This window comes from Prunus persica, chromosome G5, assembly GCF_000346465.2.
Source record: "Prunus persica cultivar Lovell chromosome G5, Prunus_persica_NCBIv2, whole genome shotgun sequence".
Lineage (NCBI taxonomy): Eukaryota > Viridiplantae > Streptophyta > Magnoliopsida > Rosales > Rosaceae > Prunus > Prunus persica.
This window is the reverse complement of record NC_034013.1, coordinates 11,800,276-11,819,680: the sequence shown is the minus strand read 5'-3', so window position 1 is coordinate 11,819,680 and position 19,405 is coordinate 11,800,276. Positions and strand designations below refer to the sequence as shown.

At 37.2% G+C, this 19,405-nt stretch overlaps 3 protein-coding genes across 3 annotated transcripts; 1 reads left to right on the top strand and 2 right to left on the bottom strand.

The window, feature by feature from the left end:
* On the bottom strand, window positions 568-5,230 carry LOC18776161. Its single transcript, XM_020564140.1, has 5 exons — window positions 4,642-5,230; window positions 2,045-4,377; window positions 1,864-1,924; window positions 1,553-1,776; window positions 568-1,085 (listed from the first exon to the last, which is right to left on the bottom strand). The coding sequence occupies exons 2-5, from the start codon at window positions 4,276-4,278 to the stop codon at window positions 1,031-1,033; spliced, it is 2,574 nt and encodes an 857-aa protein (XP_020419729.1). The 5' UTR covers window positions 4,279-4,377; window positions 4,642-5,230; the 3' UTR covers window positions 568-1,030.
* Window positions 9,609-14,181, top strand: LOC18776881 (mitochondrial adenine nucleotide transporter ADNT1). The gene is made up of 8 exons (XM_007209233.2): window positions 9,609-10,221; window positions 11,059-11,107; window positions 11,337-11,500; window positions 11,764-11,801; window positions 12,300-12,412; window positions 12,879-12,992; window positions 13,294-13,638; window positions 13,761-14,181. Exons 1-8 carry the CDS (start codon window positions 10,058-10,060, stop codon window positions 13,842-13,844), a joined length of 1,071 nt encoding a protein of 356 aa, XP_007209295.1. The 5' UTR covers window positions 9,609-10,057; the 3' UTR covers window positions 13,845-14,181.
* On the bottom strand, window positions 14,807-18,373 carry LOC18777848 (interaptin; the record flags this gene model as incomplete). The annotated part of the gene is made up of 1 exon (XM_020564440.1): window positions 14,807-18,373. A coding segment is annotated over one exon (3,237 nt), but the record flags the coding sequence as incomplete, so codon positions are not given.

Sequence of the window (19,405 nt, the reverse complement as noted above, 5' to 3'; positions counted from 1 at the left end):
CTCTTTTCACAAATTTTACAAGTTTAATTTTAATGTGTTGATTTGTATTATAGCATATTTTATAAAAAATTATGAGATTTCTGTTATTGCTTGAAAATATGAAAATTACCATGCTCTGTTGCACATGTGCTATATTTGTTGCAGACAAAACAGATTTACAAACTATTGCTAGATTTGTGTGAGTAAGAACATCCTGTATACCAACCAAATAAAGATTCAGACTTTAATGTCTGCCCCACAATTGTTAATATATATGTCAGCTTCATGTATGGTGGGGCAATAGCCACCTATATGACATGCTTTCCTGCCTCTGCCATTTGGGGTTTTAAAACCACAGTATCTCTTTCAAGTTTCAATTATTCCTCTCCTTTTTTTATTTTTATAATTATTATCTTCTTGTTTTATTCTGTAATATCTCTGAGTTCTCATGTTTTGCTTGGCAACAGACTGACAACAATCTTAGAATATGTTTAGTTGTTGAAATTTTTTGCCAACCAAACAATGAAGCTTTCATCTCAATCAGATCCAAATTTGTGTGCAAGAAAAGTAAACTGTATCCCTCTTCTCTTACAGCAAAGCCACCCTTTTTTCAATTCAAAAGATGAAATTAGCAAAATCTTGTAATCTAGCTGGGCCAATCAGGCTCAACATGAGACAGAATGTATGAACAAGCATGCCTATAATTACACAAAATTGTATTGTTACAAATGCAGCAAGTTAAACATTATCCACCCTCAAACACAAATGGATGATACAATGGACAATTGCTGCAGTAATTCCAATATGCCTCACAATCTATATGAACAAATCACATCACTCAGAGAGATGTATGAACAAACACTTGAGATTATGAAACTGTAATCACAACATATTCCTGGATTTTGACTTTGCATCCAACCAAAAGGAACAAGACACCTTAGGAAGTAAGCAGGCACCAAGAACTCAACTGGTGATTGACTTGTCATTATCATCTTTAAAGACTCGAAGCACTCCGGTGTTTATATCAGGAAATCAAAACCGCAAAAGTGAATTACACAACCACTCTGGGGACTTTCATGCCAAATCCATGCTTTGCCTTCTCAATTCTGTCCAATGAAATGCATATGGTCATTAATGCAACAATAAGAATACAGATTAAGCGGAGCAGATAAAAAACGGATAACTAAGTAAAATAATCGAATTTAATGGGCTGCTTTCGAGACTTGGCTCTCTTTCAAATCACATCATTTATCAGACAAACTGATGCATGAACATCTGTAATTATGAGGGTTGATGTGTTACCAAGTGGTTTGTTATCAAATTCAGGAGGACTAGCTGGCATTTCTATTATTTAGTCCGTTTGATAGGATCCAGGCCTTCTTTTACAATTAATAAACAAGCAAGAAAATCACAGTAATTTTAGTGTACACTTTACACACAGGGAGATGACCAAGTGAGGATCAAGTCAAATGGTTTTGATATCAGTTATGCATTTTCTTTTACGGTTGGAATCTCCTCAAATATTGTTTTAGCACGCAACTATAGTCAACTGTAGACAAGTACAAGGACTTACGTGGGAGCAAGTTTGCCAAGGCTACCTAGCTCTTGCCCTGAGCCCTCATCCGTAACTTTCCCAGATATTTCAATGATGTAAAATTTATTTTTTGTAGTTGGTAGTCCTCTGCTTGCAAGTAGGTCCAAATCTCTCTGATGTAGCTCTCTCCCATTTACATAGACACCTGTGTTGCCAGCAGCACAATTTGTTGGCATGGGGTAGTAGAATTCTTCAATAAACGGCTGCAAGACAATAAGAATGCTTTGTTTATAATTTCCCATGAACCTGTACAAACAAAAATTTATAAATGAAAAGTAAATTGTTCTCACAGGAATTATTCCAAGGCAAGTTTGGCCCATCACGCCCCAGAATCCGGCTCTGAAGTCATACCTAGTTTAAGATGCAGATGTAACAAAAGTTAGTTTTCAGCTAAAAGGACTGTAGAAATATCACTCTCTTAAACTTGGGCATGAAACAATGCACTAAATGGGAGTCACCATGCTGCCTTACCAGTAATCTCCAGGTCGAATTGGGCCAGCACGCTTTTCGGCTTTTTTAACAACATGATCTGCTAAAGGTTGCCCATTAATAAAAACACTAGGCCTTGTTCTCTCCACCGCTTCATTAGATTTCGTGAAATCTTTAAAGCTCTTTTTGATGAGACCCACCAAGAAGGAATCAGCGCCCCTGCCGATTTTGGGTCGATCTTCATCTTTGCTTCCCTCTGCAGAGTCTTGAGATATGCTGGTATTGAGATATTCATTGAAAGAACTATCCACCTCAGTTTCCACTGACCTATCTTTCACAGAATTCTGTCCAGAAGTGATCTTACTAAAGAGCACCTTGTCTTGGTCAATACATTCACTCTTATTTCCCTTCCCATCTATGCTTACTGCATGCTTAGAAGGACTATCATCAGACTGCTCCCAAAGAGGCGAACCGGGACGTGCTGGAGAAAAGGAATCTTTTGTTGGCAGCCCAGCAGAGTCAGGCACATTTCTATGAGCAATCACACTATCTGAGATCTCCTCTTCCTCCTTGGAAAGGATGGAAGATGAAGAAGAAAGGCATTTCATTTTCTCAGATGTATCTAAGTTCAGCCTCTGGTCATCTGCCAGTGGACTGTCTTTGGTATCTATGGACTGCAAGTTATTACCAGAATTATCTAAATCATCACAGCGGAAGTTGGTGTCACTTGCATTCTGACTACTGTGAGAACTTAAAACGCTTCCCTTTAACACCTCATTAGAACTTGGATCAATCTCAGGAGATAATTGGTTGGATTCTTTAGGAGCAGAAGTAATGAGCTTCTTGTTCTTGATTTCAAGTGAGATTACAGTTGAACAGGAACCACAGCGCAGTTTTGACTGATACTTATTTGTCACGTTAAGTTTTCTCGGCAGTTTCAGTAATTCAAAGCAACTAAAGCATGTGATGATTGGGGCACCACCTGCTACAGGATGGAAAATCCGTCCATGCCTATTGACTGCCGTCGGCCTTCTTGGATGTCTATCACCATCATTGTCAGAAGCAAGGTCACTTTGCCATCTTGTGTGGAATGGAGGAGGACTAGCATTTCGGAGATTATAATTGTGTGGCCGCAATGTTGCAGGATTGACATGATGATAGGAATTCAAACTACTTGGAACATTTGGAACCCCTTTATTACCAAAATCAGCGAGCGGAACTTGGGGAGGAAGTGCAGAATTCTGGTTGTAGCAGCTTAAACAAGAGCATCGAGGCGAGTGAAAAACATTCTCATGGTGATATGATGCAAGTGGATGCAGATTGAAATCCATGTGCTGCTGTGCCATAAAGTATTCATGAGGTGGTGGTGTTGGATATTGGGGTGGATGATGGGGAGGCCTCCTTTTCATCTGTAGCTGAGATGGATCCTCATATTCTGGAATTACATTCAAGGGATGCCCTTGAGGAGGATAGAAGTTCTGCATATCCATGCTATCATGATCCATAAAAGGAACAGGTCCATGGCTGTAGTTGAAGTGAGGAGGTCTTGGCATCGGCTTGTCTACAGCATATGGCTGCATTGAAAGATTATACGTTAACCGGTCACCATAAGGATCAGGCGGTGTCCTACTCCTCTCTATAGGAACCATTTCCCTTGGTTTATCTGCCACATCATAAGTTCTGCTAAGTTTCTCCTTCAACTCATCCAACTTCCTAAGAAGCTCAGCTCGATCCTGTTCTAAATTTTCAACTTCACTCAGATCACCCCTATACTTCTGCTTACCATGACCCTGAAAAGAATCAAGCTCATAGTTTGAAGGTCCCTCGTCAGGATAAGCAGATATTGGAACTCTACCACGCTCAGCAACAACCCTGGGGTTTGCATAATACCCCTCGAACCGATCTCTTTCTACACCCCACTGGTCCATGCTTTCCCTTGATCTTAATGACCCAGCAATATAATTTGACTGGGTTGAAATATCTCCCACACTTGAATTTACAGACGAAAGCCTACTCATGTTCATGTCAAGGTCATTTCCAGAGATCCAATTATCGATTGGGTATTGCGAATTTCGACTGTATTTTTCAACAAACTCAGTTTCTTTTGCTGCACCACTTTGGTCAAGTTTTAAACCCTTAACCCCCTCCCTAACATTAACATAATTATCAACCAAAACCTCTTCGTTATTATCTGTTCTTGATGAACTACCACTAATGGAATCGAACTTTCTTTCTCCAAAGACTCTTCCTTTTCCTCTACCTCGCCTCAAATCCATCACTCTCCTTTCAATCTCAGAATCAGAAATTCAACTATCAAGGCCTCCAAATTTCATCTAATGTTTCCGAAAACCTATCCAAAGGCCAGTTCTTGATTGCTGTACCATCAACAATAATGAAAAGGTCCCAGAATCACCAAATTAGAACCTTGAATTTCTCATGAATCATAAATAGAAAGAAAAAACTGAACAAAAATGAAAACTTCGAAGCATATAACATAGTTGGAGCTGCAATAACAGTTTAGATTTCCAAATTCATTTCTATTTTCTTTCCTTTCTGTTTCATTTTCTCAGTTACCAAGCAAAGATGAAAAGAAACAAAATGCCAAAATGGGAAAAACATAGAGAGCAAACAAGACATACCTCAAGAACAGAACCATAGGAGGCAGGAAGCTCTGGAAGTTACCACCACACTTTAGTCCCTTCAACCATTATTAAGCATAAAAAAACGAAGAACCAGAAGGGCCAGAACCAGAACACCAAACCAAACTCAAACTTCAAGTTCACGTCCAACTAACCTTGAAACCACAAAGCTCTCTCCCCAACAACTATTAAAACAACAAACAAAGACTTGTCTTTTTTAAGCTCAACATGCTTCCACCAAAAAAATCAAAGGACACACCAGAAAACAAACATAATCTGATAAAAGCAAAGGCATCATTAAACAAGACACAGAGGCTTTTGAAACTCCCACATATCCTGCTTAGAAACCAATAATTAGATTTCTCAGATTTAGATAAAAAAGATAAAATCTTTACAGAATCGAACAAAAGGGTAAGTTTGAAGGCTAGGAAGGAATATGGATTTTGTATATTGGGTCCGATTCCCGATAGCATCCCCGGGAAACTGAGTCGTACGTGTGGTTCGGGAAAAGTCTCTGCTTGTGTCTGAGACTAGGCAGCTGGCGTGAAAAAGCCAACGCGTACTTGATTTGATGGCTTGTAAAAGTAAATTATGAGTTGGAAAAAGGAACAGCTTATATAATCGTCACGAATTATGCTTTTCTGTTACATCTATGTTCTAGTGAAGAACTCATTTTCTTTTGGATAAACGATGGATTGGCCGGCGTTAACCACTTCATGACTTGGTTTTAAGAAAAGTACAAGTTAGTTAATCATGTGCTTTTAATTGGTCAAAAAATCGTACAATTATAAGTTGGAAGACAATGAAACTAAAAAATTCATGTCTTGATTGATATAGGAAGTTAAGAATTTGGGATAAAGTTAGCTTACCAAACTTATCATTAGCATGACCATGTTGGAAAACATTTTGCGGGTTATGGTTTATAGGGTTTTCTGAAAGAGTCTAATGCTTCAAGACATGTTGTTGCAACGCTATCTTTTATAAACAAATAAATTTTGCAGAAATATATTTTTCCAGGATTCTTTCACTCAAAACTTGCACCTTTTCATTCCATAAAAGAGATGTCGATGAGAGACAATAACTAAAGGGTAGAGGTCCAATTAAATTTTACTCTTTTTTTAATTTTTTTTTTCCAGGGCCAATTAAATTTGTGTTATTATAAAATTCAATTTTTTTCTTCTTGAATTAGAAGAACGTGACATGTTTATTATAATATTTGAAATTAGAATATAAAGAGCAAAAGGTAGGAGCGAGCAAGTGTGTCACCTCGGATGGTTCCATTGACTTAGCCCTATATTGAAAATTGAGTTCTATGTCTGTTTGACTTTGTAAACAAATAAATTATTTGGCAAGGTCAAGACAACGACGCCTAAAAGAAAGGAATATATTGCAAAAAATAATAAATAAATAAAATGGTTGTCAAAACGCTACTATCTTCCAAACTTGTATTGTTGAGTAACCCAATTTATGATTTTGGGGCTTCAACCCAAATAATGCTAGCAGCTGGACCCTCATTGGTAGTTGGCCAGGCCCAAATAAATGGTTTTTATTTCTTTGCCCAATCAAGAAATAAATGGTTATAGTTTATTAAATTCACACACACTATACGGATGCTAGCACTTAAATTTAAGGCTTTTTAAAAAAGAGCATTTGCTCCAAACCACTACACTAGTGGATCCTTCCAAAAATAAATGGTTTATTAGTACATGATTCATGAATTTTAATAACCATCTTCCTACATTTGGATTTGGAGTTAAAATCACATTTCATATTAGACTTTTAGGCCCCGTTTGGTTCTCATAAAAGATTTGATGGGAAACGACTACCACAAGAAAGAGAAGTGGAAGAAGCGGGGTAGAGGAATTGGTCGACAAATAATTTCCTATGTGTTTCCCACATCATGGGAAATGAAAAATTCATTTTCCATGTTTGGTAATCCTAGGAAAGTAACCAGGAAATATCACTTTATTTCCTTTTATTAAATAAAAAAAGAATGTATTTAATGCCATATTATAATTCTAAATTGTTAATTGGGACAAAATGGTCATGAAAAATGTGTATTTAATGTGCACATTTTCCCAAACTTTCTCTTGAGGGGGAAAACAAAACCCAAGTGAGGAGGAGGACTTCACTTTCCCCCCTACTTTTCCATGTGCAAGGCAATCATTTCTCATACCTATCAATTAATTTCTTATCTCCCAGCCTCCTTTCCCATGAACCAACGGAGTCTTAAGGCTTTCTTTATCCACTCTTGATCATGTTAAAGCTTGAATATACCGATTGTGATCGACTTGAGTGAATCGATGTATCGTGACATATTCTATGTATGCTTGTACCTTTACAATTTTACCCTTATCGATCGAGGATGGATTTTTGGATAGAGAAGTCCTATTAGTTTGACAAACTCTATTCGAGTCATAATGGTACAAAGCATAGCCATGATCAACATACAACAATAAGACCTCTTTCTATCTACTTTTCACTTCTATACACATCTCTCTTCCTGCAAAAAAGAAGCGTCCCAAGAAAACTATGAAATCCGGTCCTTAACTTCTTCCTTTTCTGACCACCATTGCTCTCCTTCCTCTTCCACAAATCAGACCCTTTCGTCTTTATCTTTGTCATGCGGTCCTCACCACCAGAGTCCCTGCAGAAAAATGGGAAGGCCATTGTGTGCCGCTCAAGAATATGGCCAACCGAAGCCAGCTCATAAGAATCATACAAGGGGCTCCCACAGTCCCAAATTTTAGCAGCAGAAGCAGCTTCTTCCTCTTCTTCTTTCTCTTCCTTCTTCTTCATCATCTCTGCATAATTTGGTTTCTCCGTTTTGAGGCCTGTGAAATGAAGATTATATAATGTTCACAGTCACTAGCTAGATATATGATTGGAACACGTGGCATAATAATATTTGTTGGGCAGCCGAATTTGCTGTTGTTAGTTGTGTGGCAGGCAACACAAAATTAAACATGTGCCATAATAGTTCTGAGGAAAGAATTTAAATTATTTGGTAGCTAATTAGATGACAATAAGATAACCATAACCATAAACTGTGTATATGAACTACAAATTTTTTGAACACTGAGGGATAAGATAGAGAAGAGTTAGCCACGGATCACCTAATCATTACGAAAATGTTATCTAACTTTTAAAAAGAAAAAAAAATTACTTGGCTTATCTTAATTTGATCTAATCATGATGAAGCTAATTATTAGGGATCCATCATAAAGTTATTAGTTGACCGGTTTTATATATCTCTCTTCGTCTAAAGGATTGTTGTGAATCGTGATGGGCCGATATAGTTTTCTAAATCTGAACTTAGGCTACTGAATATCAATCTACAATACCTGATACATTCTCGAGATTTCATACTCCGAACTTAGGTGATGGAATATAGAAGATGAATTCATAATACTTGGCTTAAACTTAGTGGATGGATTTGAGAGGATGTCTCTAGTAGTGTCCCTATCATGTTTGAACAAAGTGGCCACTCTATTATATGACCTTACATATCCGTATTGGTTTATCCTTTTTGGATTTTGATTCCAAAGGTGAGGTTTAAGGTTGGTTAAAGATGGTTGCCAAATGGACACAACACAAAGCATAGGATCTTTTGCATTTAAGAAATAAAAATAACAAATAAAAAAGTTCTTCGCATCTAGTGTTGGTGTTGTGGAATTATTCCTTATTTGTCGGAGTGTGCAGGCAGAAAATTACAGCATCAACTTGTGTGTAAAGTAACAGATCAGATTCTAAATCCCTTTCCAAAATAGACTCATCTCTCTTTTTTTCCACCCACATTCATGCCATGACATATTTTTTGTTTAATTTAGGTTTAGGTAACCCACAAACACTCTAATGCATGTAGACCACCTTTTAGCAAACAATTCTATATTTATCTTAAATTTTGTTTTAACTATTTCCTTTTTGGGCGCATGACTAATGTTTTCAGTATGTTTTCAGTTAGAAATGAGTTGTTCAAGTCTTAAATTTTTTATTTACTATATATGTCTTACTAAATATGACATGACACGACATGACTTGACTCGACTATTATGCTAAATGTACTGTCACCACACAACTAAAAAAACCATGCCCCGAATAAGCGCATGATTTTTCATGATTATAAGGTTTTTTCCAATGTGTAACACAAAATAAGTGGCAAAGGCTTTTGTAGCCAGAACTCATGAAAATCATATGAACAGGGTCATGCAATTTATTTTTTCCAAGTCTTTCATTTGATTTTGTGGCCTTCATGTTTATCTCTTGCAAACGTGTGCGGCTTGCATTTGTTTGTCTAAGACTGGTTAAATTTCGATATGGACAGTTTTGACAATTGATTTAATTTCATCGACCCTTCATTTCATTGATGTTGAGACGTGACAAATGTCAATTTTCCATTTTGGATATTGTTGTGTTTTGTGGACCAACAGCATCAAATTCAGCCTCTAATTTAATTTATGAGCAAATTTTATGTAAAAAATATGAAAAATCAGATACTTCGAATTTGACTGTTCACTCTCTCAAATCAAAGCACCAGAAGGAAAGATAATTTATTGGTTGGTAGAATTAAAAATCTTTTGTTCTTCCTAAAATGATTAATTGATTTTTATTCACAATCAAGCACTAAAAGGAAACAAACACCAACCGCAAATAATCATGACGCGTAATCATATTTTGTAATTAATTAAATCTCGTTAGTATTCATATTTTGTGCGACTCGTGAGTTTAATGTGTTTTGATGACGCTTATATCGATTACACTTTATAGTATTTTAATTATGCAAAAATGAAGAAGAAAAAAAAGTTAATAAATAGGATTTGACACTTTGCCACAACACAGAATTGTTTTCAATTTTTAAGATTTACCACTTTTCTAATCCATAAGATTTTTACAGCCTGATCATTGGGCGTACCAACTGATTAGGTTCGTTGATCAGTCTGACCAAAATAAGATACTCATGGGACCTATCTAAAGAAAACGCGGTTACGTACAACGGTGCAAGCAGATTATTTTGGTCCCAAATTTAAATTTGGGTTAATGCGAAAATAAACACGCACCAAAAATAGATTAGTAGGAATTAGTTGTAAAACCCCAAACAATAAATAAATAAAAAAACTCTAAAATGGAAAAGAAAAAGAAACAGAAAGAAAAAAAATAGCAAGTAGCCGCAGTTAATACTTCAGTGACAACGGCCCTATGTATATAAATTCCTCAACGCACAAATCATTTCTCCCTATTTCGTTGTCTCTCCACTCGCGTTCTCGTACGCAACGACACGCCGTACATGCGGCCGCATACTCGCCGATAAATCGCCGGAAAAGCTCCCGAGAAAATCAATCGGCGGCGGATTTGGGCCGGGAGTCCTAGGGTTCCGGCGAGTGGTTGAGATTGTGTGTGTCTTTGTGTGTGGGGTTTAATGGCGTCGGAAGACGTGAAGAGGACGAGCGAGACTGCGGTATCGACGATCGTGAACCTGGCGGAGGAGGCGAAGCTCGCGAGCGAAGGAGTGAAGGCGCCGACGAGCCATGCCTTACTGAGCATCGCCAAGTCTCTCGTCGCTGGTGGAGTCGCCGGTGGAGTGTGAGTTCGCAGCAAATGCTCTTTTTTTTAATAAGTAAAATTATTTTCAAGTTTTGATTTTTCGTGGTTCTGTTTAGATATTGGTTTTCTTTTTGTTTCCCTGCTTTAACTTCGTTTGTTTCGATGCTGAATTTGCTTTAGGTTTTGTTTTGTTTTTTTCATTTTTCATTTGTGGCCTGAAAAATAAGTAGACTAAAAAAGCAACCAAAAAAAAGAAAGAAAAAGAAGGCTTCTTTTTTCAAGTTCGTTTGTTTTTCATTGCCTGGAAGTGGAAAACATCTAGTTTTTAAATTTGCACTGTTTATCTGTTTTTGGTACTTTTATCACTATTTGTTTTTTTCTTTGTTTCAATAGAAGCGATAATTTATTCAAAGCAAGAAATCAAGTGCAATCCTCTAGAAGAACATGCGCAATGAAGTTTGGAGGCTCTTCAATGTTTGTTAGAAGTATATCATAAGGAATCGTTTATATTTATGACCATATATTTCAGGACCAAAATACTTGTGGGAAATGAATGGCACACGTGAGAAGGAAAGGGGGATTTTAATGTCGTTTGCATGCTTGAATTTTGTGTATGAGGATTGTGTGTCTTATAATCTCTGTGTTGTTGATTAGCTGTAAGCACCAACTGCTAGTTGCTGGTGCTGTTATTTTCATTAGAGGTTCTTGAAATGGATGTTAGATTAGCAAGTGTGAAGGACGAGTTATATACCATGCATGAATGTAGTTGTCTCTAGGAATTAGAGAAATTTTTGTTGTGTCACATATAACATGAGGGATGTGGGTGAACTTCTAACCTTATATCTATCTCTTATTGACTACAACTACATGGTGCAGGTCACGAACTGCTGTTGCTCCATTGGAAAGATTAAAAATTTTGCTGCAGGTACTTCTCTTATTTGCACATATTTGAATTGGTATTTGGATCCTTAATCTCGCAAAGAGCAGATATAAGCTATGATTATTTTATAATTGTAATGTAATGCATGCTGGCATTGCCAACCCTCTGTTTTTTGGGGCATGGAGGGTGGAGTGCTAGTTGGACCTAAGCAGTATGCATTTTATATTATTTTAAGCTGGAGTAAATTGGATTTGCATCTTCTTCCATTATGCAGGTTCAAAATCCTCATAGCATTAAATACAGTGGGACAATTCAGGGCTTGAAGTATATATGGAGAACTGAGGGTCTCAGAGGCTTGTTTAAGGGCAATGGAACTAATTGTGCTCGCATAGTCCCAAATTCAGCAGTCAAATTCTTTAGCTATGAGGAAGCTTCTAAGTATGCTTCTCCAGTTCCTGCATCCTCTCTCTCTTCTCCCCCACATTTTTCAATATGATCACTGATCTGTATAGGCAGTTATCATCCGTTGATTCTCTTTCTTCCCCCACATTTTTTAATATGTTCACTGGTATTTGTTTGCAGTTATATTCATTCATTACTTCATCTTTAGCATAAAGCTTTTTATAGATCAAATGTCTATCATTTCATGTCAGCAGCGTTCTGATAAGTTCTTTACATCTCTATGTACTTTTTGTTAATAGGGGTATTCTATGGTTCTACCGACAGCAAACTGGAAATGGTATGACCACCTTGAGTCTATTTCTTATGAAAGTCAATTGCACATGACATTATCGGTAGTTTCATTTGGTATGATTCAATTCAATTACATTTTTCTTATCCTTATTGTGTAGCATGTCAATCATTACGTAAAGGATCATAGTTTTCAGTCTTGATGGGGGTAAGTTCATGGTAATAGTTTGGTAAAGGTGTCATATTTATATCGCTTTATGCGTGGGTTAGCAAGCCATCCCTTTTTTGGTTTATGGTGTTCAGCTAGAGAAGCACTGTAAATTGATTTATGTGATTTCTTTGGCTGAGTTCATTCAGTCTGTGTTTGTCTGTTTAAGCCCTGATTCGGTCAAATTTGGATCAGTGTGTGCTCTATGTGATCAATTTTTTTCCTATTGTATTTGTACATCTTCTGGGTCCAGTTTTGGGAGGAGACAGAACAGTAATATAGGTATGACAGTTGTGGCTTTGATGGATTATATTTGCTCTACTTCTCCATCTCTTGCAGAAGATGCTCAACTCACACCTCTTTTACGCCTTGGAGCTGGTGCTTGTGCTGGAATTATTGCCATGTCAGCAACTTACCCTATGGACATGGTACGAGGTCGTCTAACTGTCCAGGTATCTTTTGGAGATTTAATTTAGAGATATTTAGTGATATACCCATTTCTAGCACTAATATTATAAATAAACCCTACACAATTGAATTCCTATAAACAAACCCAAAAAAGACCCAAAAAATGATAGCTGGCCTTATTGAATTTAATATTGATTATTAAATTACTTTGATGCCCTATTGAGTGCTTTGGGTATTTTTATGAGATTTTGGGGTTGGGCTTGTTTTAAGAAATTGATGGCAGTTTTGTAATTTATAAGAAGTTAAAAGCTTTTTTGTTATGTTGTAAATGAGCTTTGGGTGTGTTTCTAAAGTCCATTTTATATAGGATATTTTTATAATTTAGGCCCCCATATTGGGTATAATAGTGAATCTCCCTTTAATTTAAGGAGATTTTTTCCTGTGAATGAGGCACTTTTTACTATACATTCACTTTGATGGCTTAAATTTGTTTGAACTTTATTTCTTTAGACAGAAAGGTCTCCTCGGCAGTATAGGGGAATCGCTCATGCTCTTTCAACCGTTTTTCGGGAAGAAGGCCCCCGGGCTCTGTACAGAGGCTGGCTACCTTCTGTCATAGGAGTTGTAAGTGGTGTTTGCTTATTTCTGTATTCTTTATAGTGCTAACAATAAATTGAAACCTCTTATCAATTTTTCAATTCTTTCATTACTCATTTGCGTTGTCAATTCAATCATTAATCATTTCTATTGTCGAAGTCTGAACTTCGATGACTGTAGGTGATAGGTTTCATTTCTGATGGGATATTTTTTTTCTAGGGTGTATTTGTTTGCTAATTTATTATGTATATCTCTCTTTTGTTCCGTGAGTTAAGACTTTATTCTAATTTCCGTATGAGATTTCTTAATGTTTTTATTTTGTTAACAGGTACCTTATGTTGGTCTCAATTTTGCTGTTTATGAATCTCTGAAAGACTGGTTGATCAAAACTAGACCTTTTGGTTTAGTCGAGGACTCTGAGTTGAGTGTAACAACAAGGCTTGCATGTGGGGCCGCTGCTGGAACTGTTGGCCAGACAGTTGCTTATCCTCTTGATGTCATCCGGAGAAGGATGCAGATGGTAGGCTGGAAGGATGCTGCGTCGGTTGTCGTTGGTGATGGGAAGAGCAAGGCACCCCTCGAATATACTGGAATGGTTGATGCATTCAGGAAAACAGTTCGTCATGAGGGGTTTGGAGCACTGTACAAGGGTTTGGTCCCTAATTCTGTTAAGGTCAGTGTTTCTTTCCCCCTTAAATTTTCTTTTTGTTAAAGGGGAATTTATGCAGCATTACATTCAGACCCATATATTATGTTTTCTGGAAACATTATAATGGTATATTGTCGTTCTTTTAGGTGGTGCCGTCCATAGCAATTGCGTTTGTCACATACGAGGTAGTGAAGGACGTTCTTGGAGTTGAGATGAGGATATCTGACTAAAAGCAAAGAGAACCTTGAGTTGAGTCACATGTTTAGCGTTTGCTCGTAATTTCAGAAGTGAAACGATTAGTGGACTGCTAGGAGAAGGTAAAATGTCAGGATTTTTTAATAAGTAGCAGGAAGTTTAGAAATAGCCCTATCCTATGTTGATACTCCTTCCCATCCCATCAATACACATATCTGTCATCAGCCAAACGCTATAGTTTTAGCTATCCTATTATTCTTATGCTCTTGGCATTGTGACAATAAGTATTTTGTTTCAAGGAAACGATGCATTTTATTTCTATGGATTTTTAGAGAATAAGTATCAAATCAATTAATTGCTCAGTTTTTTTGTATAAATTTATTTATTTTAATTCAATATGCTGCCTCCTGTTTTGTGAGGAATGAATTGAACTTTGGACAATGTAATGGTGCCATGAACTTATGGTTTATGTTATTCAAGTGTTTCCACATTAATGTTCTCTCTTTTAAAGTTTGATTATTTTGTGCAAGTCAACTGTCAATATTTACATTTAAAGATAACGAGCTTGTTTTATATGCGGGGTACGCGATATCCCAAGCCTATCACGCGTTGGCAACGGATGATTGGCTTGGGATAGCACCAAAGTGGTATACCGGTATAGGTAAATCTTTCTCGTACGCATGAGTCCCTGCTTTTATATTATCGGCCACCTGGCCATTCATGATGATGAATCCAAAAAAATCATTATTTTTCTTATGATTTAATAACAGTTGACGCAAATAAGTTAAACTTAATGATCAATTCAAATCTTATTTTAATCCGTAAATCCAAATGCAACATTACGGTTTGCACCTTCACAATAAGAAAAAAAATAAAATCTGAAAAGACATATTTTGATTATTAGCAGTGCTTCTTGGTTTATGATATTTCATACAATGATACTAATAAAACTGAAGGTACCAAAAGTTTCTGAACTTTTAGACATCTTTTCTTCTTCTTCCTCTTTTTATCTTTTTTTTTATCTTTCATATTTCACACTATAAAAGTGTTCGAATAAAAAAAGGGAGCCATCTGCATTTTATACATGCTGCATTAATGGACGAGAAAAAAGAAGCAGCAGAATTTACAACCAAATTCATGCGCATACTTACTGATACGCTCAAGCTCTACCTAAAATGTTTTATCAACACTAGCCTTCCGGGGAAAAAAAAAAAAAAAAAAAAAGAATCAATCAAGAAAAAAAAAAATTACACGATGCAACAGACTAAAATGGTCATACTGCAATGGAAAGGGAAAAAAAAGATAATTATCCCCAAGGACGAGGAAACTAAGCCCTCCTCTGGCCTCTTGCAGCAGTCATCTTTGAGAGCACTTCCTTGAGATCATCATACCGGCTTTGGTGATACTCGATCCACATGCACAGCTGCCTTATGGCTTCCCTCTTCTCCTCCGCCAATCCTAGTAAGCCCTCATTTTTCTCTCCCACCGTCTTCTCCAAGTCCTCTACCGTCCTCTCAAGTTGCTTCACAGCTTTGATCAGACCCCCCTTCTCCACTTCCTCCCCGCTTGCAGTTGCCCTCAACTTCTCAACCTGCTCTCTCAACACCAATGCTTCTTCCTTCTTACCACGCAGTTGTTTGATTAGGTCCCCTACCTCCTCCTTCAACTTCACTCTTTCACCATTTGTTTCCGCAACCCAGTTCTTTGCAGTATGAAGCTCCTTTGTTGTTCCTAGAATACACTTCTCATACTTTGCGAAGTCATCCACAAATTTCTTGATCACAGATTCCAATACAGTCAAAGAACTGTTCACATTTTCTGAGATATGCGTGATGTTTCTTTGATAGGCTTCATTGTTTGCAGAAATTGTACCTGACAACGTAGCAATTCTGTCTTCAAGTGCTCTTTGTTCTTCCTGGAACTTTTGTTCTGCGCGTCTGAAGCTCTCTTCCTTCTCAGCCAGTAACTGCTCTGTAACACGGAGCTTCTGGTTTGACAACCGCAGCTTAACTTCAGTATTCCGGGAATTATCAACCAAAGAACTAAGCTCGTCCCCTTTTTCTTCAAGATCTCTTTTCAGGTCTTCAGCTGCTTGTTCCAAATCAGCTATTATCTGATCTTTGGATTCAACTTTTGTACTGAATTCTAGCACCATTTGTTCAATTTTCCTTTCTGCAGAGTCTCGATTGACCTTGCTGTCCTGAAACTGACTTTCAAGCTGTTTATATTCCTCATTTAACTTCTTGTATGAATCCTCCCGTTCATTCAGCAGTCTTTGATGATCGGTGATCTTGCTCGTTAACTCTGCTTTTTCATTTTCCAATAGCGTCAGGCTCTCTGAATGTTCTTGTTTCTCCTTCTCAAATTGCAACTCTATCTGCTTCTTCTGGGTCTGCAATGAGTCCAAATCCTGTTGTAGACTGTTAACCTGTGACACAAAGGCTTCTATTTGAGCAGATGCGTCGTTCACAGAACTTTCATGTTTCTCCTGAAGAGAAGAGAACTCGACCTCTATTTGCGTTAGTTTCTTCTCAAATTCAGAAATTTGATCCTTCAGCTCCACAATTTCTGCTCTCAACTGATCGTTCTCAAGGACTTTAGTTCTTATCTCCTCTTCAAGTTCACTTTTGTGGTTGTGTATCGAGTCCACCTTTATCTCAATGTCTCTCTTTTCTGCTGTCAAACTCTCTTTCTCTTCCACAATCCTCTGATGATCCGTTAGCTTGTTTGTTATCTCCTCTTTCAGATTTTGTATCTGTATCAAGTACTCTGAAGTTTCTTGAGTTTTATTCTCAACCTGCACTTGCAATTCAGTTTTCTGGCTGAGTAGGGACTCCAATTCTTGCTGCAATACATTTACTTGTTCCATTAAGCCCTTGACCTGAGTTGATGCTTCATCACCTTTACATACTATCTGTTCCTCCAATTCAACTTTCTGGGCACGCAAAGAATCTATGTCAGCTAGCAGATTACTGATCTGTGCTGCCAAATCTGCTATTCTAGATGATGATTCATTATTGCTGTCCTCGATTTTCTTTGTGAGAGCAGAAAGTTCAGCTTCTCTGTCTTCTGATATCAATTCAAGCTCTGAAACTCGGGCATGTAGTCCTGCATTCTCCTCTCCCAGTTGTTTTGCTTCAGTTTCTTTGCTCTCAATCTCTACTTCCAAATCACTTTTCTGATGTCGCAAAGATTCCAGCTCCAGTTCCAGCCCCGAAACTTTCTCCTCTAAGCCCTTTATTTGAGCCAATGTTTCATTCTCATGCAGCTTGTGCATCTCAGACAGAGTTAAATATTCCTTTTCCTTGAGATCCATTTGCTCATTTAGCTGACTATATTCAGTATTGCTGTCCTCAAGTTTCTTTGTGAGAGCAGAAAGTTCAGCTTCTCTCTCTTCTAATGTTGATTCAAGTTTTGAAATTTGGGCTTGTAATCCTGCATTCTCTTCTTCTACTTGTTTTACTTGAGTTTCTTTGTTCTCAAGTTTCTCCTTCAGCTGAATAGATTCACTAGTCTTATCCTCAAGTTCTTTTGTTAGAGCAGACAGTTCAGCTGCTCTCTCATTTGATACTGATTTAAGTTCTGAAATTCGGACTTGTAGTCCTGTGTTTTCATCTTCCAGTTGTTTAACTTCAGTTTCTTTACTCTCAATCTTCACTTCCATGTCTCTTTTCTGACCTTGCAACGATTCTAGTTCCAGTTCCAGCCCTGTCACTGTAGCCTGTAATCCCTTTATTTGAGCCGAGGTTTTGTTCTCATGCAGCTCATGCCTCTCAGACAGAGTTGAATATTCGTTTTCTTTCTGACCCAATTTCTCCTTTAGTTGACTAGATTCAACCGTGAGCTCTTGTATCATGTTCTGTGCCTGCTGAATTTCATTTGACATCTCCGAAATTTTCAAGGTCTCTTCCTCCTTAGCTTTGCTTACATCTGACACCTGCTGTTCTGCAGATTCCAGCTGCTGCTTCAAATTGGAGACTTCCCCTTGAACGGATTCTAGTTCTTGCTCAAGGGTTACTTTTTCATCTTTCAGCTGATCAACCATGGTTCTTAACTCTGCTGTAATATTTTCTCCATCCTCTATCCTTCTCAGAGCAGTCTCTTTCTCCCGAATCAAGTTATCTCTCTCTCTTTCCACATTTTCTACTCTTTGATTCAGTTCGGCTTCTATCTTCCCACCAGCTTCCAGTTTTTTATTTAGTTCATTATTCTCAGCCAAAAGTTGAGATTTTTCAACATCTAACCTTTCAGCTTCAGTCTTCAAGTCTCTGGCAATTTTTTCTGTTTCTTCTATCTTGGTCAAAGCCACCTCGTATTCTAAGTTTAAAGCTTCCTTCTCTTCACTTGTAGCTGTCAATTTCCTCTTCAGGTCAGCAACTTCTAGATGTGCTGATTCGAGTTCATGTTTGATCCCATCAGTTTTCTGAAAGTCACTTTCCAACAGTCCATTTTTACCGCTTTTGTCATTTGAAGAATACTCTGAGTCTGAGTCTGAGCTTGATGAAGATGAGCTGTCCTTTTCTTGTTGCCATGAACTTTTTTCTTTAGCACTCCGGTTAGATGATCATATGTGCATAGAGTGATTGGGTACTCTTTGTGGGAATCCTCAATAAGCTCACAAGGGGTTCCTTTTTGGAGTTCTCTACTGAGATGGCATCTTTTTCTTCAAGATCTTCATCTTTTAGAAGCTTCAATATTTATTCACCTTGTCATCAATACCTGCAATCAAACAAAAAATTCTTTAATTTTCAATTTTTTCAATCATATGAGATGCAAGAGCAAAACATGTAATCATATTGAAGTTCATTTCAAAATCGCATTCAATAGTTCCTGTAATGTCATCATCTCAAAGCCTTAAGAAGAATTCTACAAGAAGGTTTACCTATTTTAGTTCCTTTCAGCTCTTCATGCTTCTCTAAATTGATGTGACTTCCAAACAAGGACTTAATGGATTCACTCAAGCGGTGCTTTGTCATCACTTCAATTTCCAAACTTCCCTACCAGGTGTGAGTTAAGATGGAGCAATATCCATCTCCAGCTCAAAGTCTGAAACACAAGAAAACGATCTCCTTTTGAATCATAGCAAAAGCATAAACCTATTTTAATTTAAAAATAAACCTAACTACCTCAAGACTATGTGATATAACATGATGATGAAGGTCAACTCCTAAGATCAAAATAGATAGTGTATTTCAACGACCGAAAGATTACCATAAAGGAAAAAGGAATGCCGGACAATAAAAATTTAGGGCAGATACAGTTACAGGGCAAAAATTTATTGTGATAAATAAGCATTCAGCATCGGAGAGTTCAACTGACAATTTACTCTCTACTTGGCTCAAAGAAACATGAATGTCTTAATGTGTGAACAGTATCCTTTATATGGGAATTTTTTTCCTTATATAAAGATTTAAATCTACGATTTTTTTTCCTTATGATGGGATTTTTCTTATATATATATATATATATATATATCAACATGTTCTAGCTTGAAACCTTCCCAGTTGTTTTTTTAACTCCAACATGGAATCATGGATCTCTTAAGCATGAGAAAAAAATTAAAAACAAAAAACAAGGCTCTGCTTTTTTAAATGTA